This window comes from Rhinolophus sinicus, linkage group LG02 (assembly GCF_036562045.2).
Source record: "Rhinolophus sinicus isolate RSC01 linkage group LG02, ASM3656204v1, whole genome shotgun sequence".
Lineage (NCBI taxonomy): Eukaryota > Metazoa > Chordata > Mammalia > Chiroptera > Rhinolophidae > Rhinolophus > Rhinolophus sinicus.
This window is the reverse complement of record NC_133752.1, coordinates 178,541,896-178,567,226: the sequence shown is the minus strand read 5'-3', so window position 1 is coordinate 178,567,226 and position 25,331 is coordinate 178,541,896. Positions and strand designations below refer to the sequence as shown.

The following is a 25,331-nucleotide window of genomic DNA, read 5'->3' as shown; positions in this document are numbered from 1 at the left end:
GTGCTGGAACAACTAGTGTTGATTTTAGGATTTCTGGAAAAGATTCCTTTAAACTGTTTTTGTTACTGTTAATTACTTTTTTGTGGTGATACTTATCATTAAAATTTTAAAGGAACAAGCACTCAGTGAAAAATAAGTCTCTGTCCCATTTCTGTTTCCAAATTTCCAGTTTTCCCTGAAGATAGTCACTATAACCCTTTTCTTATGTGTCCTTCCAGGTGGTTTTCCCTCTTTCTAGGTAGCATTTTAAAGCTTTCTTTACATAGATCTTGCACATTTATTATTAGATTTATGCTTAAATATTTACTGAATTTTCTCCACCCAAAATTCATTTGTTGAAGTCCTTGCCCCCAGTGCCTCGGAATGTGACTGCATTTGCAGATGAAGCTTTAAAGAGGTAACTAAATTAATATGAAGTCAGTAGGGTGGGCCCTAATCCAATATGACTGGATTATAATTATAACTCAAATACAGAGTAGACTTGTGAAGATACAGAGAGAAGACGGCCATCTACAAACCAAGGTAATAGGCCTCAGAAGAAACCAATCCTACCTACAGCTTCTCTCCAACATCTAGCCTCCAGAATTGTGAGAAAATTAATTTTTGTTGTTTTAACTACTGAGCTGTGCTACTTTGTTATGTCAGCGCTGGTAAAAAAAATACTGATTTTGGTAGTGGGATGTGGGTGGTGCTGGTGGTGCTGTAACAAATACCTAAAAATTTGGAACAAGGAAATGAGTAGAGGCTGGGAGAGTTCGGGTATGCATGCTAGAAAAAACCTGGATTGCCTTGAAGAAACTGTTGGTAAAAATAAGGATGTCAAAGGCAATTTCGGTAAGCGTTCAGAAAGAAAGCTGTGGAAAAAGCTGCTGTCATCTAAGAGATATACACATATCATCATCATAAACAGAATGTTGGTAGACATATGAACACTAAAGGTGCTTCTGCTGAGGTCTTGGATGGAAATGAAGAACATGTTATTGGAAACTGGAGGAAAGGAGAACCAAGTTAGAAAATAGCAAAGAACATGACTAGTCATGTTGTGTTCTAGTGTTTTGTGTAAAGTACTGAACTTGGATATTTAGCTGAGGAGATGTTTAAGCAAAGTGTTGAAGATACAGCCTGATTTCTCCGTGATACTTACAGTAAAATGTGAGAGGAGAGAGTAAATTGAAGAAGGAATTGTTAAGAGATATAGAATCAGGATTTGGAGATTTGGAAAATACTCAGCCTATCCATATTGCAAAACAAAAGCAAAAGCATGTTCTGGAGAGACTACCCAGGATGTGACTGGACAACTATTTCCTGAAGAGATTATGGACACGTGATTTATGGATCCAATCAGCCGTCTCAACAGAAGCCAGGAATAGAGATGGGTTATCCAGAAGAAATCTGTAGGGGACTCTTCTTGTCTGATGGCTTGCATCACTATGCATTGCATGGAAGGCAACAAGATTTTTGAGAATTTTATACCAGCAGAAATGCTGCCAGCTTGAACTGAAGGGGACATAGATGAGATGAAACAAAGGAAGGCTCTTATACTTGTGGGATTCTACTGGATGGGCCAATAGAGTTACTCAGTTTCAAACATGGGTTATCTTTCAAGAAAGGGGAAGAATGACCCTGAAGATGGGTCAGAAGTTGGCAGGGCTGTCACTGCACCAGGAGCCCAGAGCACATAGGTCCGGGAGCAGCACTCTCTCCTTGGTTGGTTCCAGAGAGATTGAGACCACTGTTTTTCAACTTAGTGAGTGATAGTTGAACAATCAAGCTAAATATTGAATATTGCTGTTAGCATAACTAACTGAATCATTAAATTTTAATGAAAATAATAGAAGGAAAAACAATTCAGGTAATCTGGCAACTAATGTTAATTATAATTATAGAATACTATGGAATTTATGACAGTCTATAAAGTCAGAAGTAAATTTTGTATTCTTGACTACCTCACGTAGAGAAAAAGCAAAGTCAGAGTCCACTCATTAATCTTACAGCCTCTCAAATCCATTTGGAGACAGCGTTACATTAAATTCAAATAAACATTAATATATAAGACATTGTCACTAATGAAGAACCATTGTAAAATTCTAGAGAAATCTATCCTTCCAAATGCATGTAATTATTTTATCAGTTTTTATAATGTATTGATAAAAGTGTGTTAAATGGCTACAGTGATATGTTTATTTACAGATAGGATTGCCCTTGTTTAAATTATTGAAGTACTCCTGGTCTGTATCAGAGCTGTCCTGTTTAGGCTTCCGTATCTTTGAAAAGTAAAATTGCTTGAGTAGTTTTTTTAAGTAGACATTTTCAAAATATATAAAAGCAGAGAGAATAATTTTTTGAACTCCTGTATAAACTTCACTAGTTTTCAGTAATTGTCAGTGCTTGGCCAATTTTGTTTTATTTATTCCCTCCCACTCCCACCCATCTAACTGGGTTACTTTGAAGAAAATCCTAACTATCATAATTTCATTTCTAAATTCTTCAATAAATATGTCTTTGTGGGTTTGATTATGAAAAGGCATCTTTTTATTTTTGGCAGGACATTTTTGCAATTAGATCATGGCAACCATAGAAGAAATTGCACATCAAATTATTGAACAGCAGATGGGAGAGGTATGTCTAGTTTTCAGTTCATTCATTGATTCACCAAACTTAATTACACCAAATGTATATGCTAGGTTCTGGAGTATAGAAATAATAGATACCCTCTACTTCAAGGTAGCTTTAATCTAGTGACAGACAGCAGGATAAATAGACTATCACGATAGAATATGGTGATATAATAGATGATTGTATAGGGTGCTAAAGGAGCACAGAAGAAAAACAGCTAATAAAGAGTTGTGGACGAGTGTGGGGACCTGGTCAGGCAACATCTTTGGCCCAGTGGGAGGAGACCCATGTCAGTAGACAGATCTTAGTTTTTTAAAGTTATGTCCTATTCCTTAGTAAGACAGGTACCGTAATCCAGAGGTTTTCAAAGTGTCATCTAGGGGCTCTTTCAGAGAATCAGCAAGGTCAAAACTATTTTCATAATAATACTAAAATGTCATTTTCCTTTTCACTATCATTCTTTCGCAAGTGTACAGCAGAATTTTGCAGAGGTTATATGACATGAAATGTGTTAACATTTATAAGGTGAACATAACTCAGTGAACTAATGTTTCCCAAGTGACCAATGCATGATGTTATAAAATCACTCATGAGTAAAGGATCCATTCAAATTGCAGGGTCGACCAATGGATTTTAGTTTCTAATTCTGCATTGAAACAAACCTTTGAAAAGTCAAGTTTGGGTATAGCATCAAAGAACAGTTTCCACAGTAAAGAGGCTATTAAGATATTCTTCCCCCTTACCAATAAATGTAAGGCTGGATTTTCTTTTTATATTTTAACCAAAACGATGTATTGCAACAGATTGAATGCAGAGGCAGATTCTATTAAGCCAGACAATAAAACAATTTGCAAAAACGTAAATCAGTGCCACTCTCCCCACTAAATTTTTGTTTGGAAAATATACTTATATTTCATAAATGTTATTTAACATTTAATAAGTTAATTATTAATATAAATTTTTAAAATTTCTCTCCTTGAATTTCTAATACCGTGTTTCCCCCAAAATAAGACCTAGCCAGACAATCCACTGTCGTGTGTCTTTTGGAGCAACAATTAATATAAGCAAAATTTTGGAGCAAAAATTTAATATAAGACCCGTTCTTATATAAGACCCGGTCTTAAAGTAAAATAAGACCAGGTCTTATATTATAGTAAAGTAAGACCGGGTCTTATATTAATTTTTGCTCCAAAAGACGCATTAGAGCTGTTTGTCCGGCTAGGTCTTCTTTTTGGGGAAACATGGTATGGTAAAATATCGTGTATATAACCCACATAGGCAAAAGCCCTTTGAGACTCTCAGTAATTTTTAGAGTGTAACAGGATCATGAGACCTGAGAACTATTTCTGTAATCTATTTAATGTTATTTATTGAAGACCATTTGGATTGCTTCAGTTTCCAGTTATAATTATTATGCTGCAATAAGCATCATTTTACTCATCTAAGCAAAATGTTTCAACCCAATGAAAGTTGCACTGTGCATGCACCTAAGTGCTCTTTTCTGTAAGAAATAAGCGTCAGCCATTAGACTTCAATTCACAATGAATATTACTGATAGAAATAATCCAAAAAAACCCTTAAGATAGCTTAAAATTTACATAGTAAAATTTGTTATATATGAACTCATTCAATGTCTCATAGGTATCATCGAAAATTTTAGAAATTTTAGGGAGGATGGAGACTGGATTTAGTAGAAATAATTCATGTAAAATGAAACTGATAACAGTTAAAACTGTACCCACAAAAATAAGACATGGTAGAAATAAAGGTCAATAAAGAAAACTAAAATTGGCAGCAGCTATAATCAATACAATCTGCTCTAGATAAAAACTGATTAATGATTCAGAATTTTGTTGTAAATTTTGCATAGAAAATAATCTTGATGAAAATAATTTCAGGGAAATGGAAAAAGTTGGAAACACACCAACTTTGCCATTTAAAAATTGAATCAAGGCATTAAATTGGCTTAGTGAGTTTACTCTGTAAAATATTTGCTCAAAAACAACACAATTTCTCATGCTGGGTTAGTTCTGTTTGTTCATGAACTTGCTTTTCCCTGGACTACTCCATCTAAGTAGATGGCAATTCTGTCTTCCCAATGCCTCAGGCCAAAATTTTATAGTTACCCTTGACTCTTCTTATGTTCCACATCCAGTCCATCAGCTCATGTTGTCACCATTTCCTTCATAAAATATCCCAAATTGTCTTCACCCTAGCATGGCTGCTGCCCGGTTCTCAGCCAGTATTTCTGCCCATGTGTGATGATACCCAGATAGCGCCAGTATCTACAGTAGCATCCTCGTCTCCCTTAATTCTACTCTTGAACATTCACAGTCTAGTCTTCACCCTAAATCCAGAATGGTCCTCTTTGAAAAAGATCCGGGCACTCTTCTGCTTTATGAACCCTCCAGTGTCTCTCCATTTCACACAGTAGGAAATCCAGACTTTGTGTGGCCTAGGAAGCCTTATACCATCTGGCCTCTGCTGTCACTCAGATCCCATCTTCTACCCACTCTTCCACTTGGTTGCACTCACATAGCTCTCTCTTGCTGTGCCTCTTGCCTCACGTGTAGAACACACTTCTCCTGCTTCATGACCCTTTATGTTCTGTTTCTTCTTCCTGGGATGCACTCCCCCAGCTAGTCCCAAGCCTTGGTCTGTTGCTTCACTCAGGTCTGTGCAAAAATGTTACCTTCTCATCGCTCTCATTTCATCAGTGACTCACCTTACCCTGCTTTGTTTTTCTTTATAAAACTCAATACCACCTGATAATATTATTTGCTTATTTGGTTTTATCTGCCTTTCCTCACTAAAATAAAAGCTTTATGAAAACAAAGATTTTGTTTTGTTTATTGCTCTATCCCAGAACAAACTGCTTCACAAATAGAATATACTCTGTATATGTTTGTCTAAGTGGAAGGTGGGAGGGAAGTGGAAGGAATCAAAATAGTGAGGTCTAAATGTTCTCACTATTGTACCTTTATTTGCACATTTGTTTATTTCTGTAAGATAAGATTTTATGGAAGTAGAATTGCCAGTTGAAAAGATGTTTATGTATTATATTGAATTGTATATGTAATGGTATGTTTTTCTAGCTTTGTCTGAATGTATGGCAAAACTGTGTTCTTTGAGGAAAAAAAAACTGAGTTGAATTGATTACTAATTTTACGTGATTGTGTTAGATTGTTACAGAGCAGCAAACTGGCCAGAAAATCCAGATCGTGACAGCGCTTGATCATAATACACAAGGCAAGCAATTCATTCTGACAAATCACGATGGATCCACTCCAAGCAAAGTCGTCCTGGCCAGGCAAGATTCCACTCCAGGGAAAGTTTTCCTCACAACTCCAGATGCAGCAGGTGTCAATCAGTTATTTTTCACAACTCCTGATCTGTCTGCACAACACCTCCAGGTAAATAACTGTAGTGTCTTTTCATCTTCTACTTGAAAACATTAAAAAGCATGTCATAAGTATAAATCCTGACATTAAGACTTCAGGTTTTGCATGTTTGGTAAGGAAAAAACAGTCTTGCCTAAATGCATGGGCTGTGCAGATTACCTATGCTGACTGCCCTCTCCGACGGGCCACTGTACTTTTCCTCACGCACCCTCACACCCGTATATTTTGGGGGTTCTTAGTTGCATATGGTAAGATCTACTAAGGCTGGTTTGGTCAGGAAAGGATTTAGTAAAGAACACAGAGAGCTCAGAATTGTTCGGAAGGCTGTAGAAATAGTTCTAGGTCAGGCTTCCAAAAATAACTAGTGGAGCATGCTTCAGAAGTTGCTTCGAAGAGACCTGCTGCTTCTGCACAGTTAGGAAACTGCCAGATCAGAAGCATCTTCTGTAGCTGCATTTTCTAGGACCAAGCTTCCTGTGCCTCAAACAAGCAGCTGCCAAATCAAGAAGTTGGTATGAACGCTGCCGGCTTTGTCACTTTGCTCTTCTGTTATCTACCTACATCTTCGTTGATATAGCAAGCAGTCTACTCCATGGTCTGCTTTAGCATTGGAACTCTAGTGTAGATTAACTTGACTTCGTGTTAGTGGTAGTTTTTGCTAGTTATACATTGTTCTTCAAGAGCCAGTTAAGGCTTTTACACACTACACGCCTGTGGTTATGTAGATATTTTTACTGCCGGTTGCTATAATTGAATACAAATACAATGAACCCTTAAGTTTGCCTTTAGAGATATTTTAGAGGTATGCCCACTTAAAATTGGAGTCCATATTTTGTGATGAAAACCTAATCAAAGAAAATTCCTTTTAGGATTGAAAAACTAATTCATAAAATACAGAATTTTACCTATATATCCTGATAGATTCTGTTATTATTTCAAATTACATCACTTTTATTATCTTTAGAAGCTGTTAAGGTGAGAAAATGGATAGATTTTATAAAAAGTTATCAAGACAGACATCACTAAAAAATGTGTAATATTCATACCTTAATTTGTTTTTTAACAAACTCGAATTTTTTAGAACAGCTTTACATTTACAGAAATATTGAGCAGTTAGTACGCATAGTTCCCATATAACCTCTGAACACAAAGTTTTTCCTGTTATTAACATTTCACATTAGTATGATACATTTGTTATAATTAATGAGCTAATATTAATACATTATTAACTAAAATCAATATTTTTAGCTTTTCCTAATTTCTACCTAATACCCTTTTTTGTTTTAGGATACCATATTACATTTAGTTGCCATGTCTCCTTAGACTCCTCTTACCTATGACAGTTTCTCTTACTTTCCTTATATTTTGATGACCTTGAGGTGTAGGGATATTGTAGGTTGCCCACTATGAGACTTTGGCTGATGTTTTTCTCGTGATTAGACTAGAGTTGTGGGTTTCGGGGAGGAAGATCATAGAGGTTAAGTGCTACTTTCATCACATCCTATCAAGGGTATTTACTGTCATCATGGTTTATGACTGCTGACAATGACCTTGACCACCTGGCTAAAGAAATGTGTGTTAGATTTCTGCACTGTAAAGTTACTCTTTTTTAGAAAAAATTTCTGTATTTTAAAAGTAAAGGTAGTATTGGTACTTTGACTACTTTATGGATCGTTGCTAAGGGCGATGAAAGAGAAACAGGTATAGGATGGAATGCCCCTGGGCCAAGAAGATGTGATTTCTGGCCTGGTGACCAACGATGTGTGGTGGCCAAGTCCCTTAACCTCTCACTATCTCTTCTACCCTTAGAAACAAATAGCAAATAAGAGATTAGTACCGTTTGCAATAAATATGCTATTCAGGAAGAGTGATACTTGTCTTTGATGCTTTCAAAGGACATATGATACCAGAATTTGGTTTTTTAAGTTTTTTTTAAAGACTGATTTTTATGGTGATAGAAAAAGAAACATTTTATTTTTATAAAATAAAAAGTACAGCTATTTTAAGGACTGTTTAAAGTTTGTAAAATCAGAATTGCTCCTGAAGGCATTCTCACCTCTAAGAGAAGAGAAAGAGTCAAAGCAGTGGATTACTTTGTGGGTTGTTTTAAAAATGCTAGATCACATTTTTTTGGATTTAATTTGGTTATTTTTCAAAAGATTGAAAGAAATGATGAAAAAGTTGAAGGACAAACCTGAGAGTAGTATTTCTTTACCAGCATTATGTTAGCTGTACTTAGTGATGAGCCCTTTTTATAATCTAAAAAAGAGGCTTAGTAATTTCCCTAGACCACCCCATCTAGTCCCACTAACTTGCTACCATTTATCAGACTCCAGAGTTGGTGGTCTCAACCACTTACACCTAACTCTAACCTGAGACAACCTGTTAATGGAAAGTTTACACCTTTGTGTATCAATTATATTTCCATAATTATAAGTAACGACATCAACAAAATTTTTTTTCTTTATAATTCCTTTTCTATTTGAAAAATTCAGAGTTATCTTTTATGCTGGTATAGTATATTTTAATCATGTCATTCCATGTGGAAAGGTTCTAAGCTGTTCAAAGACAAATATCATGATACAACTGATGACTGCTGCAATAATTTGATGTGTTCCATATGAAAAATAAGGGCTTACTGGATGAGATGCATTAAAAAATACTCACGTATTTGTGTGTCTAACAGTTTGTTTACTTTGAAATTGTGGAACAAATTAAGAAGGTATTCTTACTGTCACATTGAAATTTTTACCTATGTGTTAAGAAAATTACAAATAGTTTAATTGCTATATGCATAATAATAGTTCAAAGTTGTAGAATAACTAATGAAAAAGAAAGCAAAAAGTAAGACTGACTGAATGTTTTTTTAATTTTTTACATGAAAGCATTATTGAGTAATAACAAATTATTATTTCTTTAGCTTTTAACAGATAATTCTTCCCCAGACCAAGGACCAAATAAAATTTTTGATCTTTGTGTAGTATGTGGAGACAAAGCATCAGGTAACATTAAAAATAACTTATGTGTGTTGTGTTGTTAAAATAAGTACCACACGATCGTGTTTCTTCTACTGAAAGTAAAAAGAAAAATGAGCGTGTGGTTTTTATGGTTCATATTTGTAGCCTGCCAAATTTAACTGATTTTTCTCCAAAGCGTTTTATTCACATAGATTTTTCACTTCAGTGTACTTTAACTTGATCCTTGCAATGACATAAAATGCATACTTCAAAGAATTATAAAAGATAGTTCGTCTTTTGAAAGTAAACTGAACTTGTGAGAATTTTTTGAATGTGACACAAGTTTTGTCAAAGGAATTGCTTAAAAATGAGTTGCGATCCTTAATAATATATAACATTATTTTGTAAACCTACTTATTGAACCCTTTTCTCATTCTAGGAATACAGAGTGCCTTAAATTACTGAGGTGGAAAAAGCTCTGGTAACCTTTTTTTAATGCTTTGCATACCTGAGCAGGCATTTCTCCAAACCTATTACTAGTACTCAGGGTTATGTCATTTTAGTTCTGGCCATTGTTAACTTCACATCAGAAATACAAATCTATGTTCACAAGTGCCAGTGGGATATAGTTTAAAGGCCCAGTTTGTTTTCTTTAATTTTTTCCATAGCCTAATTACAAAAATGTCCACTAGAGTTTTTCCCTTAATTGATGTTGTGCCAAAGAAATGGTTTGTGAAATGATAGGTTAATCAAAGTGCAGCAGATTTCTCCAGAGATTTAAAAAGTGGAACCCACAGTGAGGCAGGATTATGACAGTTCAAATATTAACTGACATTATAGCCTTATTTTGGAGCATAGTTTTCAGAATAATATATATTTCTGTAGTATATTACAGAATTGTAATTTGTAAGTGATCTCAGAATTGAAAATAGTTATTATGTTAAATCAAAGGGTTGTGGTGATTTTGTTCTTCTCTTTTCCAAGTTTTCCAGACCATTGTTAAGGTTACTTTACAAAATTAAAATCTCATATTGTTCAATAATATTTTATCAGAGAATATGGTTGTTTCATTCTCTGTTTAGTTACTCCTGAAACATTTTTTTCAGGTCATAAACTTAGAAATCTCAATTTCATCTCATATATTGTTTAAAGAGAAGAAATAGGCTTATTTTATTTCTGTTCTAAAATGTGACTTTTGTGTTTTCCTAAACATTTTGTCTCTAGGGCGTCATTATGGAGCAGTAACTTGTGAAGGCTGCAAAGGATTTTTTAAAAGAAGTATCCGAAAAAATTTAGTTTACTCATGTCGAGGATCAAAGGACTGTATTATCAATAAACATCATCGAAATCGCTGTCAATACTGCAGGTTACAGAGATGTATTGCCTTTGGAATGAAGCAAGACTGTATGTATTAGCTTTAAAGGAGAAAATACTTTTAAGGATTCAGGCAAACTCTAGAAGTATGTTAAAATTAACACATTACAATGTCAAATATGTATGCTTTTTAATTTACAGTTTTCCAACTATAAATATAGAAATATGTGCATAGGTATGTATTTTTTATTCACTCAACAAATATTTATTGAGTGCCTGTATGCAACTTGTGTATTTGTAGTTTGAACATGGTAAAAATAAAATAAGCACAACTAACTAGAAAACAGTTTAGTTTTCAATTAATGACAATAGCTAATATTGATTGAGCTCTCACTATGCCTACCTGTGTATAGCATATGATTAACTTTCTTATTCTCACAGCAAAATTCTATGCAGTAGATACTGCTGTTCTTATTTTACACTTGAGTAAACAGATTTAGTAACTTGTCTAAGGTCACCCAACTAATAAGTGGAAAAACTTGGATTTGAATCTTGACAGCTTTTTTCCTCAGAAAATGTACATTAACAACTATACTGTGTTATCTTAAGTATCATGAAATAAAATTTCAATAAAATAAGTGAAATATATCACCTATATTTTATAAATGAAGACTAAACAGTTGAATTACTTCTCAAAAATCCCCCTGCCCTTAACTGAAAAAAAAAATTTTTAACTTTGGTCTTTTTGTGTCTCTCTATTAATATTGTTTTCAAATGGTTAAATATTATTTCTTTTTTTTTTATAACTCTCATATAGTTAGTTAAGGGACTCCTAACTTCAGTTTTTCTTTCTTGATAGTGAACTTTTAAAAAATAAAAGTATCCCTACATTTCAACCTCAGCTCAGGCAGGGAGGAAAAGAGAATGAGAGATGCAAAATGGCCAGTTTTATTATTTACTGTTACAGTTTACTAAAGCAACTTTGTTGAACTTACAAATAATTTCTAAAGATTGAGGGTTATCTTTGGAGTTCTGTTATGGTAACCATGTCTCTCATTAGCACCACTGCTGACCTAGAACTTACATTTATAATTGCCTATAAATTCTACATTGTGATGTAATAGTCTAATGCATTTTTTTTTGTAGCTGTTCAGTGTGAAAGAAAACCCATTGAAGTATCACGAGAAAAATCTTCCAACTGTGCCGCTTCAACAGAAAAAATCTATATTCGAAAAGACCTTCGAAGCCCATTAGCTGCAACTCCAACTTTTGTAACAGAGAGTGAAACTGCAAGGTATAGTAAAAACATAGAAAACATCTGTTAAGTAGCTGGTCATTTGTTTTTCTTCCAGAATGAAACTAAGGCTAAAATTTGTTCTTATTTGTTACAGGTCAGCAGGACTGTTAGATTCAGGAATGTTTGTGAATATTCATCAGTCTGGAATAAAAACTGAGTCAGCTGTGCTGATGGCACCAGATAAGGTGTGTTTAGTGCAATTATTCTAAAGTTTAAATATTTTTAAGCTTTTAAAATGGTTTTATCTTCTCCATCAATGTGATTAATTGATTTGGTCCTAAATATTCCTTATTACAAGTTCTTTTTCATTAAACATAAATTATCAACTGGTAGTGTGGAATGACAAAACTAAAACAATTAGAAATGAGTTTGATGTCCTTTATTCAAGGGAAAAGAGCCCATGGATTGGGGGAGTACAGCGCCTTACAAGCAGGGGAACACTTTCCCTGAGGGATTTTGGGCAAGAGAGAGTTTTATGGATCATTAGGAGCAGCAGCTGATGAAACCGCCTGATTGGCTGCGAAGTTAGGGATTTCCCTGTCAAGCTGGCAGGTTCGGCTTTCCTAGGGTGAGGTAAGCTAGCTACAGATGAGTTGCAGGATTACGGTTGGTGTATGTTGGGCTTCCTTGATAGGTGCTTCCTGTGAATACAGGCTGACTTAGGTTCAGCTTTGTGACATGGGTGGGGCTACTCTGATGGCCTCCATTTTGTGGATCCCAGTGCTATAGGAATTAACTTTATCATTAGATATGTTTATTATTCCACTAGGACAATTATAGCTTCAAGGTGAAAGTGACAAGCATTTAAAAGTCTTCCAGGTTTCTTGCATCTTGAAATCAAAGTCCTCATAAATCGATATTTCTATATAATACATGAAAACTTTTGAATAGTCCTTTTATGTTCCCCTATAGATTTCATAGTACTAAATACTTAAAATATTTCAGATGGAGAGAAATTCCTCACACAGCTGACTCAAAACATTGACTTGAGTTAAGAGTAGGAATAGAATTGCAAGAGCTCTCATGTATCCAGGTTATCTGGGTTCTCTTAGAGATTTGGAGCAGCATTTTATTGAGCAAAGGGTCTAAAGGGAAAAAAGGTTTGTGTATTTAGATTGCGCATATATGGTTTCTGTAGTCTTCAAAAACCCCTTATGAGAACAAAAAGCAAAAATTTCACCTGAAGATTCGTTGAAAACAGAATTTTAGGGAGCCTATGACTATTGTTTCTCTTGACGTGTACTATGAACTGGTTTTATATGCCCTGTGACATTATTCATCCTATTCATGGCCACATTTGTTATATATTGTTGCTTGACACTAAGGCACTCTACATAGTTGTGCTTTGGAGTCAATTTTAGCTGCTCCTTACTAGCTGCGTGTACCATTCGGCAAGTTATTTGACCACTCAGTAGTTCGGTTTCCTTCCTCATCTGTAAAATAGGGATGATGAGAGGTTGGGTTTTAGCACATACTACTAAGTGAGGAGATTTGACCTATTAACCATATATTTTGGAATTAAAAGATTTCACTTAGCCTTGCCTATGTGTTTCAAGGTTGGATTGCTTGTCACAATTTCATTGACGTATTAACTCCCTTAAGAAAGGAAGAGAACTAAGTTTTGTTGAGAAATTACTATTTGTCCAGACACTGTGCATTTCTGTATATCTTTATATTAAATTGTAATAACTATGTGTGGTAAGTTGCTGACAAATGGTCCCAAAACCGTCAAGTCACAGGATGAGGTCTTTCCACGTGCCTAAAAGTTCTCAGTGGCAAAACTTAAAAATCTAGTTGCATAGACATGTTATGAAAACGAAGAGAATATATTAGGTTGGTGTGCAAAAGTAATTGTGGTTTTTGCAATTATTTTTAACCTTTTAAACTGCAGTTACTTTTGCACCAACCTAATATGTGTTTAAGTCTCAGTTGAAAATTAAAACACGTGAAAACGTTAACTTCTTTTACTCATATATAAGAAGGCTGGAGCAGTGAGTGGTAAGGAGTGTGGGCTTTCCTGCCAGACCTGACTTCCATCCTGCTTCCCCTATTTATTGGGGAGTTATGACAGATAATTCTTGTCAGTAATAAAGGGATGATAATTGCTATTTCACAAGGTTTTTGTGAGGATTAAATAAAATGCATATATAAGAACTAATCATGTAAGAACTCAGGAACTGGTGGGTTACTCAGTAAATGATTCTGGAACACATTATTTTGGGAGCGCACAAAAATTGTTTCATTCTCCCTATTCACCAAAATTAATTTCACACAAACTAAAGACTTAACGTAACAAATGAAACCTCAAGGAAGCGTAATGTACTCTCTTAGGATTGAGAACACTAAAAACAAAAATCATAAAGGAAGAATCAAAAATACCATTAAGGGATCCTGTCGATAAACCATAAAAGGCAACTGAAGGGCTTTTCATTAGGTTAGGATGGGATAATATGAGCATTTAAAAAAGGGATGACTAATGGATTGAAACACATCAAATATATAAAAATCTATGAACTTAAAATGATACTCAGAATTCATCTGTCACTATTAGAGGTTGCTAGGGCATTGACTCATTGCTCTGAAAATTGATAAATAAAAGGAAGAAGAATCACGTGTCTGCTTTTCCTGTATAAATTACATTTCTGGATAGTCAGAGTTAAGGAAAGTTCTTTTTCATGAAAGAATTGTAATTAATGCATAAATAATATACAAATACATATTAAAAATAAAAGCTGAAGACAAGTGGGAAAATATGCATTGTGTAATAAAAGCCCAGTATCTTAAATATGTAGAGATTTTTCTTTTCCTGAAAAGGTTTGATTACATACTTTGGGGATGGGGCTCAGTCCTTGGGCTGCTGCCTGCCTCGTGGCTGCAAGGACATTGCTCAGCTCCTCTCTTCCTCTTGGCACTGATGTGTGTCCCCGCCCTTTTCTTGATGAGCTTCAGGGCCGGCTTTGCCTTAGAGACCTTGAGCAGCCCCATGGTGCATGCACATCTGGGCAAAGCTTCGCACCTCTCGGATTGCATCCCTTAGGAAGTTGGTGTGCTTGGTGAGGCCCCCAAGGCGGCGTCTGTGCCTCGGCTTGCTCATGTTCTTGGTCACCTTGTGGCCCTTGTTGAGGCCCAAGGCCATGGGGTAGCCATGGCTGCTGCTGCTCAGTGGTGTCACGGCGCAAGGAGTAAAGAGGTTTCTTGAAGTACACATTTCCTGATATGTAGCACTTTTGACACAGTGGCTGGTAAAAGTTGGCATCCTATGAAGTTTGTTCAATGATACATTTACTTTTTTCCCCTCTTTTCATTAATAATTCTATATAACTATAATTCATATATATGTTTTGGAAATTATCATAACATATTATCAGAAATGTAATGCTGAAAAAAGATCATCTAATATCCTTTTACAGAGGAAAGACTGTGACATGGATAAATGAACCATTAAGTGCCATTTTTGATTTAAAGTAACTTGTACAAACATTTCCTAAGAAAGGTACCTGATGTTTTTAAATGTATATTTTCCTCAAGAAGTTTCTAAATGCTCAGAGCTCTTTGATTTTACCTTCTAGGTTTCATCTTAATTAGAGTACTTTTCTTTTGGCATTTCATAATCTAGAACTGGATATTTCAGATTTTAAAGTTTACTGATAGCAACTTGCAGGATTTTAATACTTTTTTTTTTTTTTTTTTTTTTTTAAAGGCTGAATCATGTCAGGGAGATTTAAGTACATTGGCCAGTGTGGTTACATCATTAGCAAATCTTGGAAAAACTAAAGATCTTTCTCAAAATAGTAATGAAATATCCATGATTGAAAACTTAAGCAATGGTGATACCTCTTTGTGTGAATTTAATCAAGAAATGCAGACCAATGGTGATGTTTCAAGGTAAGGTCTGTTTTGATCTTAAGTATCCTTTAACTTAAGTGTCCTTTAGTATTAAAATATTTTTATGTTAAATACTATTGACAGAAGTTTGAGAAAACAAGTGTTTCTATTAGACTTAGAAAATTTAAGGCATAATAAGTTTTAACTGAAAAACTGCATTCGATGTAAAATGTGCAATAGGTTACATTCTAAATAATGAGCAATAAGTGAATATTACAAGTTAGAAATGTCATAAAATTCAAGAATTTTTTTTTCCCATTAAAAATGACAATTTGGGTCTGAAATTTCAGATATTTTAGTTGCCAAATTTTATCTTCTGTGTATTTAGAGTTAAATGTTTGTCTTATTAGGCAGTCATGTTCATTTTCCCCACCAATTTTTAGTGATAAAATAGATTTAAAAGACTTAGTTGAATCAACTGTAATTTTAAATTATACTTCAGGAAACTCATGTCAGAATTCTATTTTTCATTCTCTCAATATTAATACTTAGGATGTAGAAACCAGATTTGTTCAGGCTAGGCTTTTTTCACACTTTGTTCATCATCTAAAATATTGACAAAACTGCATGTAAGAGTTGCAGTAAGTACTTTGTTGAACATGAGCATTTAAGAAACTCTAGAACGCATCTCATTGAAAAAAGGGGGAGCTGTTTTGAATAATTATTTGCTAATACTAGTTAATTATTTGCCATCGTAATCGCAAATACAGTTTAGATGTAGCTTTGTTGCCACCAGTTTAAAAATATTCTCTGAATTTTTAAATAAAATGAAAACCTAACTTTGTGTTGTGTAGAATACAGTAAACTTCTTTCCCTTGTTCTTTCTCAGTAACTGCTATATATAGAATAAATGGGCCGATATCTTGTAATACCAAATGTATAACTTGTAAACGTATATTTTCATACCAAAGTATAAGGATTTTTCTCTCCCTTAACTACATAAGATGTTTCTTAAAGACTAGTTCTCTGGTAATACATTAATATAATAATACAGTTTTTCATACTATACATATGAAGGTTAATTTGTTGCTTTTGGGGAGAGTCATAGATATCACTGAAATAGAGTGTTCAGTGATACACTGACGTTCTATTTTCTAAACAGTTTTTTAGGCCTAAATTTTCATTCCAGAATTTTATATAGCATTTTCATTTTATTGTGGAGATGGGCCAAGCTCACAGCTTCTGATGTCTCCTTATAGGGCATTTGATACTCTTGCAAAAGCATTGAATCCTGGAGAGAGCACAGCCTGTCAGAGCTCAGTAGAGGGCATGGAAGGAAGCGTACACCTAATTGCTGGAGACTCGAGCATAAATTACATCGAAAAAGAGGGGCCACTTCTCAGCGATTCACATGTAGCTTTCAGGGTATTTCCATATATATATTTTATAATTTTTATGTTGTATTATCCATTTTGATTTTAATTCTTCCTTTCAAAAATCAAAGTATATTTGTTGTGCTTTTAAAACAGAAATATCCCTGATAGAATTCAAAACGGCAGCTAAAACATATACATCTGGCTATATAAAATAATGGCTTAATAAAGCATCCTGTTTATAAATCATAGTTATAATATCAATGGGTTTAAGTCTATAAAAGTCAGCTTTTAGAACATTTAGACATAATTTTTTTTAAACTTTAAGTATTGGCATTCATTATGTGTCAAATCCACTGGTTTTGTTCAATGCCTAGCTGCTATTACTTTACTGTAAACCAGTATCTAAGACCCAGATATTCTGCTCTTACCATAGTAATTAAAGAAATCTCCCATTTATTATGGGTTGTCCCAGTTAGCTAGCTCTCAGAATTATTTTAAAAATGTAAAAATTATTGAATAAATTCATTTTAACTTTTGGTTTTTAACTTTTTATACTTTAACCACTTTGGAGAGAGTACATTTGTAATTTATTTTTTGCTCCCCTAAATACATTAATTTATAGTGGAAACAATACATGTAGAAAACTAGAAACAGTTCATGTAGAATATTAGAAAATAACTTTCTAACATTTGATTGTCATTCAAATAATGTTTGGATCACAGCTGTAAATATGCTGTCCATGTGGCCCTAATTAAGACCGTGTTGTTTTGACCCCTCCACGTTAACCCTCTGTTTCTTTGCCAGCTATGAGTACTGTTACCAAATCGTATGAAAAGTGATTGGAAGTACGTAGGACATTTCAGTTAGCAGTACATAGTCCTGGAATACCTGAGTGTAATTGCTCATAACTTTAGGTTATACATTTTCATGGGTTTCTTATTAAAATACACAGTTATCAAATAGATATGTGTGTTAACTGGTAGAAATAATGAACACAAAATAAATATAACACTGGCCAAAACAGCATATGACAAAATTTGTATTTGCAAAATTTGACTTGGTGGAAAGCCACAAAGAAAACTCACAGTGACTTAAACAATAATTGCTGTGATTTGATAATCAATAAAACATATCAGTGAAACCAATCTTCATGTAAAATTTTACCAAAGATAACTTATATGGAAAAAATTAGAAACGTTTTATTTGTACTGTACAAGAAAACTTGATGAGGGCTATAAGAAAAGGTAAAGGGAATAATCAATGTCATCCTTAAAAACTATGGAAGGAACTATGGAGAAGCGTGGAGCAAAGGGTGGAACAAAAGCAAAACTGATTTTTCCCATTGTTCTTTCTTATTCTAAATAAAAGACATTCTTTTGTTTTCTTAGTTTTATTTTCCACCTTTGGGTTTAAATGGAAAGGAAGGGTAAAAGACAGGTATAGGAAGAGGGCTCATTGCAAGGAAAAAGGACTTTGGAGTACTTCTGTAGAAAGTAGTGGTCCACCTTTTTTTATTGTTGATGTTGGTCCTCAGAGTTTTTTAGTCTTTCAAATACTTGTTTTGGACAGGTGAATTTGGCAATTAGAACTTTTTATTTTTTCCATTCCATCTCAACGACTTCCCTACCTGGTACTTTCCTGGTTCTTTCATTGAGGTTTTGTGTCATGAATTTTAACACGACATCTGTAATCAAAAGCTCAATCCTCTCTCAATTGCTGAGCTAAATAGCATTTTGTTTCTCTCTTGCATTTTTATGTATGGTGTAGTTTGCAGCATGCTTTCATGTACATTCTTTCTATTTGAACCTCACCATAGTCTGTTGAGAAGGTTTGGATTATTGTCATTTCATGAAGGAGAAAAGAGATTTGGAGGTTTTCAGTGCCTCTTGTTCAAAGCAATCCAGACAGTAAGGAGAAATAGTCTAATAATGCAACTTACCATTTTGATTCTGAAGAATCTAAGACAATGGAAATATGTAGTATTTCGACTGAGCTTCAGAGTTTCTGGTGTGATTTCATATACTTTATCTCACTTGATTCTTACAATTTCCTTATACAAATAATCAAGGCAGATGCTATTTCCATTTAGAAACGTGTATGAGACAGAGAGGTAGGTGATTTCCAAACCAGTTCTTCTCTGATGTTTATCATCTCAGTATTAGAATCACAATCCTTCTTGTCACCATGTTTGATGTTTGGGAATCTTCATCATTCTCCCCACGCCTGACTGAATCCTCACTATTCCATTGTTTGCATTTCTCCCTTTCTCTTCATTTTCATTGCCTACTGCAAGCCTTTTAAAATTTGTTGAACTATTATAGTATTATCTTTGTTTCTTGTCTGTCTTCTCCATTTTGTTTGTGCACTGGTAACAGAATAATTGTTAAAAACCAAGCCAATTATGTTACTCTGCTGCCTTAAAGCCTTCAGTAGCATCCCATTGCCCGTGGGAGATAAAGTCCATGACCGTTTAGGACCCTTCACAGTCTGAGCCAGTCACCATCATTTCCCCAATACGCCATTCCCTTTTTCAGCTTTTATAGCTCATTCAGTTTCCATTTTATTCCTGTATTGAGACTACAGCACTTAGCTTAGTGGCTCACAATGAACTCGCAATGAATTGTTGCTGAATTAATGTGTGATCCAGGGCCACACAACTAATGACAAGTTGGGAGTACAATCCAGGTCTCAAGTCAGATGATTTTTTATAAGTGGTATCATTCAGCCTATTATCAGAATTATATACAGAAACTGCTAGAAAGATAATTGCAGACAATAACTTGTAAAATAGGTAGCCTAGTTTAGTTCATGTGAACACTTTTTTTTAAAAAAAGCTCAATATATTAAATGTATATAATTTGAAAAATATGTGTAATTCAATGTATAATCCTAAAAGTCCATAGGCATTTGGAGGAAGCTTTAACATCTTTTCAGTAGAAGCTTACCTACTCTGTATAGGGGAAGAAACCTAATATAAAAGACTTGTTTTGTTAGCCAGCATTGGCTCTCTTGATTCATAATGCTAGAGGTATGTCTTGCCTAAAGAAAATTAAGTATGTAAAATATAAATTAGGACATTCCCGCTCTTTATAAAATACTAAACATGGTAGTCTTTTAAAGAATGAGTTCCTGTATGTGGCAAATAATTTGAATTTTATGACTAAAACAACAAAGTTTTCAATGTTACCATCACTGTTTGTAAATCAAGGTGCATCTTTTAGCTCTTATATCCAATTTTTACATACTTTATTTTTTTAAACTGTTTAGCTAGCAAAGGGTATTTTTGTTGCTGTTTTGCATCTTACTTATTCATCCCCCCAAAGCTAGTAATCTTTGGTAATTCCCCTAATTTTTGCTCTATTCACCTTGGACAGTTCTGAAAAGGTCTGAGAGTTTCCAGTTTGTTTTTATATGTGTGTATGTGTGTGTGTGTGTGTGTGTGTGTGTGTGTGTGTATATGTATGTATGTATGTATGTATGTATATCTATATATACTTATGTGTAGAAATAGTTGCATCCTAATGATTACACTTAAGATGTTTAATATCTGCTTGCCTATATTTCTCTTAAGAATTATCTTAAATAATGGTATTTTAATTTACTGCTCCAGTAAACATTTCTCAAACATTTAAAAAATTATCTTCTAATAAATGGAATTTCAATTGTTAATTGCCTTGTTGTTTTGTTACTTGGCACCATTTATAAAGAGGTAAATCATTTGTGGCTAATATTGAACAAAGGCAGTTATTTTTATCTAACATTTCTGGAGAACTTTTATATGATTTTGATGAAAACCTTTTGATCTGTTTAGCATCATAGACACCTTTGAGAATCTGATGAAAGCTATATACCCATTCCCCAAAAAAACACATGTGGGTACATCACCTAGCCCACCCAAGGGGTAGCTACGGCTGTTAACTGTGTGGTGCGTGTCCTGTTTTCATATCTGTATTCTCTCTCACACAGAAATTGGATCATCTATATAATTGTTTTGCAGTTTTTTTCCACTTAGGTGTCTCTGAGATGTTTTGTTAATGCCATTACATCTCAATTTACCTTACTAATTTTAATACCTATCAGGTACTCTATAGCATGGATTATTCTTTTCCTTAGTGATGGAAATTTGGGTTATTGCCAGCATTTAATTTCTCTGTTAGGAGTAAATGGACATTTTTATACGTGCTTTTTTTCTGTGTGCAGGTATACAATATTTTTGTGGAATAGAGATTTAGAAGTATCATTATTAGGTCGCAGGGTATATTTTAAAGGTTTGATAGATACAGCCAAATTGCCCATCATTTTGCCTACATTCAGTAGTATGTGAGTACTTGTTTCCCTGTATCATCACCTACACTTGATATTATCGATCATTTTAATAATTTCTAAATAGGAAAAAATATTTCCTTTGGGTGAAATTACATTTCACTTATAGCAATAAAAGTTCTCTTTAACAAGATTTTCAAAAATGCTTTTAAAAGTGTTTGGATGTAGGATATTTATTTTCAACAATGGTCATACATTTAAAATAACTGCCTAAAGTCAGCAGTACAAACTGACAGCCTGTGAGTGTTACAATCACAGACACGTTGCTGTTTTACCTATAGATTAAACAGGGAGATTTGACACACAACCTTGGAAAAACTGAAGGAGCAGGCAGTGCTGAGCCCAAATTCCCATATGTTCTCAGTGTGTAGAATTCAAGTCACAGCTATGCCCTTTCTCTGGGAATATGTACTGCCCAGATGGCACCAGCAGGCATATTTCACTGATCACTCTCCTCCCCCTGTAAGCATTTGAATTTGTTAACTCAGTAGCCTAAATGAAAGGCACATTTTACATACAGTATTGCTTCTTAAACTGAATTTGTTGTATACCTTTGTGGATAAAGAAAGGGAAGAAAGCAAAAAACACATTGTTAAACTAAGACAAAAAGTAACTTTTAAAAGCACAACCGGATAATATCATGGTTGGTATTTATTGAGTAGGATTCTGCTTGTCTGAATATATTGCTTCGTTAGAAACTATAATCTACTCATAGATTCTAAATCCTATTTTTAGCTGTAAAATCCAGTGACTTAGATTATTTCAAGATTTGCCTTTTGGTAAATGTATGAGACTTATTCGAAAGATTTACATTTAGCTTCTCCAAAGAAATGATTTAGAGCTGTCCATTGGAAGATAATTGACCTCTGTCCCTGTTCACCTAGCTCACCATGCCTTCCCCTATGCCCGAGTACCTGAACGTGCACTACATTGGGGAGTCCGCCTCCAGGCTGCTGTTCTTATCAATGCACTGGGCACTTTCCATCCCTTCCTTCCAGGCTTTGGGGTAAGTGTTTTAAAGTCTTTACCTATGAATGTGATTTGGTTTTTTGTTTTGTTTTTTTATAGCACAGATGTACATTACGCAAGCACTTTTGTTTGGGGAGGATCTGCATTAAAGGAAAAAAAAATGGTATAACATTAGAACTTTTAAGTTTTGTCATTTACATTATAAATCATGGCAACTCGTATTTTTCTGTGTATTTTTTTTTATGTGGAAAGTTTCCATATTTGATAACTTGACTAGTTAACAATTTGAATGGGATGTATATGATGCTGATAAATCACGGCCGGAATTTGTCATAGGCCATCTTTGAGTGACTTAAAGACGGAGGATGTAGGGATACCCTAGGTGGTGGTTTTCCTCCCAGCACCACAGTTTCAGGGTTCACCTCAAGCATTTTAACGTGAAGCTTGCAAAATGGAATATGTTTAAAAATAGAAGGAATTGTTTTCCAGTTGTGTGGTTGAAAAAAAGAAAAAGGAAGAAAATGTAAACCGCGTAGTACCACTGTGGTCATTTAGAAGTTTGGTCCTTCCACTGAATAGCACATCTGTATTCTGTTCTGAAGTAATCAGATGATAATGGACATGGTCTACTATAAGAAACCCAGGATTTACCTAAAGTGTGCCAAATTTATTTAGATTACTTTAACTGGTATGAAGAGGCAGAGACACCATGGAAAAAGTTAAGCCCTTGAAGTCAAATTCATAAAACCCTCTTGGAACCTAAGGTCCATAAGTTTAGTACCTATGGTTTCTTCTACGCAGTTTATTGTTTCAGATCTTACATTTAGGAACACACAATGTGATATATAGATGATGTATTACAGAATTGTACATCTGAAACCTATGTAACTTTACTAACAATTGTCACCCCAATAAACTTTAATTTAAAAAAAAAAAAGAAAAAGTTAAGCCCGTAGTTAAAAAGGTATTATTTTAGTTATAGTACCCTACTCACCAACATGATTTCGTAAACAGTTCACTTTCGTAGCCTACACATCTGTTACCCCATTTGCCAAGTAGGAATAACTGCCCATCCTTTATCCTTAGAGAATATTTTGAATATAACTAAGAAGCATATCTGAATCATGACTTTAAAAGGCATATATAGAACCCCCCTGTAATTTGGTTTATTAGTGTTGGATATACCATGCATTAAATAATGTACTTAAGTAATACAATTACACAGACCAAAAGCCTGATTTATAATGGGTAACCTTTAAAACAATTGTTGGCTCTTTCTCTCAAAATAACGTTTAACTTTCAGAATTTCTCCAAATAAAGTATTTTTTATTAAGAAAAAATAAATGTAAATTTACACATTAGCAGTTTATTTATTTTAAAGCATTAAACATAGTTCCCTAAACTTGTAAATGGCATACTTAAGCCTTGAAAAGTAACCTGGTGGTATTTTTTATAATAGGCTATCAATTACAGTAAAACAACAAAAGGAAGGATTGGGGGTGGGTAATAGTTTGAACTCCTTGAATTATTTGTAACACCACTACTGATCTTCAGTACTTCTGTTAAATTAAATGTGATTATCCTGTGGAAATAGTCCAAATGTTAAAGAAACCAAAAATAAAGCCTGAGGTTTCTGATTATAATTTAGTATAATTTTATCGTGGCAGCCACATTTCCCTGTAACCTGTATTGAAAACTGGTTTGAATGTAACAGCCACAGGATTCTTTGCAATTAGAAGTAACTATTAGTATAGTGTTCAAGGCCATTAACAGCTATGTAAGCTCTTATTTATTAGCACTATCTAAATTATAGTTTGAATTAATCAAATGGATGAGAACTAAGTATTAATGATGGAAATTCTGTTACATGGTAAGAAAAGCTATTCTAAGTCTCCTAGAGACTGGCATTGGTTGCATTTTTATCTCTAGATACAAAACTGAAAACAAGCTTTAATTTTATAGAGAGAAACATAAATATTAATCATTTTCTAAAAATCGAGTTTTTTTGATCACTTACTTTATTAATAGAGGGGAACAATAGCTTAAAGAATCTTAAAGGGTGGTTAATACTATTTGTATTTTACAAGACTTCTGTGTTTTACAAGGATGTTGCTTTTCTGTTTAAGATTTGTGGTTTCAATACTTAACAGTAATTCAGTTGTTTTTCAGTTTACATAATTAGATAAGTGATTACACAATAGTATCGATGCCATTGGGAGTGAGGGGCACTTAGCATGATTTGGCTGGAGTAAAGGCAGCAGTTCTCTACCTACATTCTTCTTATAACCAAAAGATACAAGCTGTATCACCGTTTGCTACAGGAGACTTTATTTATTGAATAACTTAAAAACACCTTCCATTAAATGTTAAGTCTGAAAGTTAAATCTTTTAAAACCCCACTGAAACAAAGTAATGTTTACTCTAACTGTGGGTTCCAGCTCTGTTGCCAAATAACTATTTTTTCCCTAAGGGACATGCCTACATTTCAAACAGATGCTGCCAGGTAAAGTATAATGCCTTGGATTTAATTGTGTAGAAGCCAAGTGGTTAGGTCATCCCCAGATATAGATGACTTCAAAAGTCATATCCCTTTATCCCAATAGTATAAACAATGATCTGATCTCTAATTATGAGTGCTACATGCATATTTTAATGAACATTAACAATATATATATAGTAGTTAGAAAAAAGTGACTCTGCTGTCAGGCCCTTAGAAAGACTTTTTCTAACCATCTTACCTGAACCCCATTCCGCCTCCCCCATTTTCTAGTGTATTATCCTAGTTGTAGTAACGTGGAATTTTTATTATCTGAAACTAACAATGTATATACAACCATATGTATATGTGTAATATTTATATAAAATATTTGAAATGATACATTTATTATGTTTCCCTTCTGTTTCATGAAGGCAGACTTAATCCATCTTGTTTGTTGCTATTCCTCCTGTGCTTAGAACAGTGCCCGACTTAGATGTCATGGCCTGTTCACATAATTTATATCCTATACCTATTTCAGTTATTAATTGTCTCATAATAACTGTAATAGGTATAGGATATAAAGTGTCTCTTCATTTTATATAGTTAAGCAGCCTAAGACTTGGGAAGCTTAGTTTGCCTAATTTCAAATCGATAATGAGATGATCTAAGTTTTAAAACTTTGGTCTCTTGATTCCTATTTTAATATTTTTTCTACTTACTCATGCTGCTGAGATGTCTTATTTAGAACTTCAGGAAAGGACTTTTGAGCTTTCC

At 34.1% G+C, this 25,331-nt stretch overlaps 1 protein-coding gene and 1 pseudogene across 5 annotated transcripts in view; one reads left to right on the top strand and one right to left on the bottom strand.

Annotated features, from left to right (window-relative positions):
• The window catches only part of NR2C1 (nuclear receptor subfamily 2 group C member 1), a 38,583-nt gene that overhangs the window by 7,705 nt on the left and 5,547 nt on the right, over nucleotides 1-25,331 (top strand). For 4 of the 5 annotated variants that reach the window (XM_019732168.2, XM_019732170.2, XM_074326163.1 and 1 more), the window contains 9 exons: nucleotides 2,546-2,619; nucleotides 5,799-6,029; nucleotides 8,938-9,019; nucleotides 10,199-10,378; nucleotides 11,435-11,582; nucleotides 11,680-11,770; nucleotides 15,286-15,470; nucleotides 16,670-16,835; nucleotides 21,994-22,115. In XM_019732168.2, the coding sequence (XP_019587727.1) occupies nucleotides 2,566-2,619; nucleotides 5,799-6,029; nucleotides 8,938-9,019; nucleotides 10,199-10,378; nucleotides 11,435-11,582; nucleotides 11,680-11,770; nucleotides 15,286-15,470; nucleotides 16,670-16,835; nucleotides 21,994-22,115 (1,259 nt within the window). In that variant the 5' untranslated portion in view covers nucleotides 2,546-2,565. Of the gene's footprint in view, nucleotides 398-2,545; nucleotides 2,620-5,798; nucleotides 6,030-8,937; nucleotides 9,020-10,198; nucleotides 10,379-11,434; nucleotides 11,583-11,679; nucleotides 11,771-15,285; nucleotides 15,471-16,669; nucleotides 16,836-21,993; nucleotides 22,116-25,331 lie in introns of all 5 variants that reach the window. The other variant, XM_019732169.2, reaches the window with a different exon arrangement.
• On the bottom strand, nucleotides 14,366-14,841 carry LOC109447583 (large ribosomal subunit protein eL36; annotated as a pseudogene).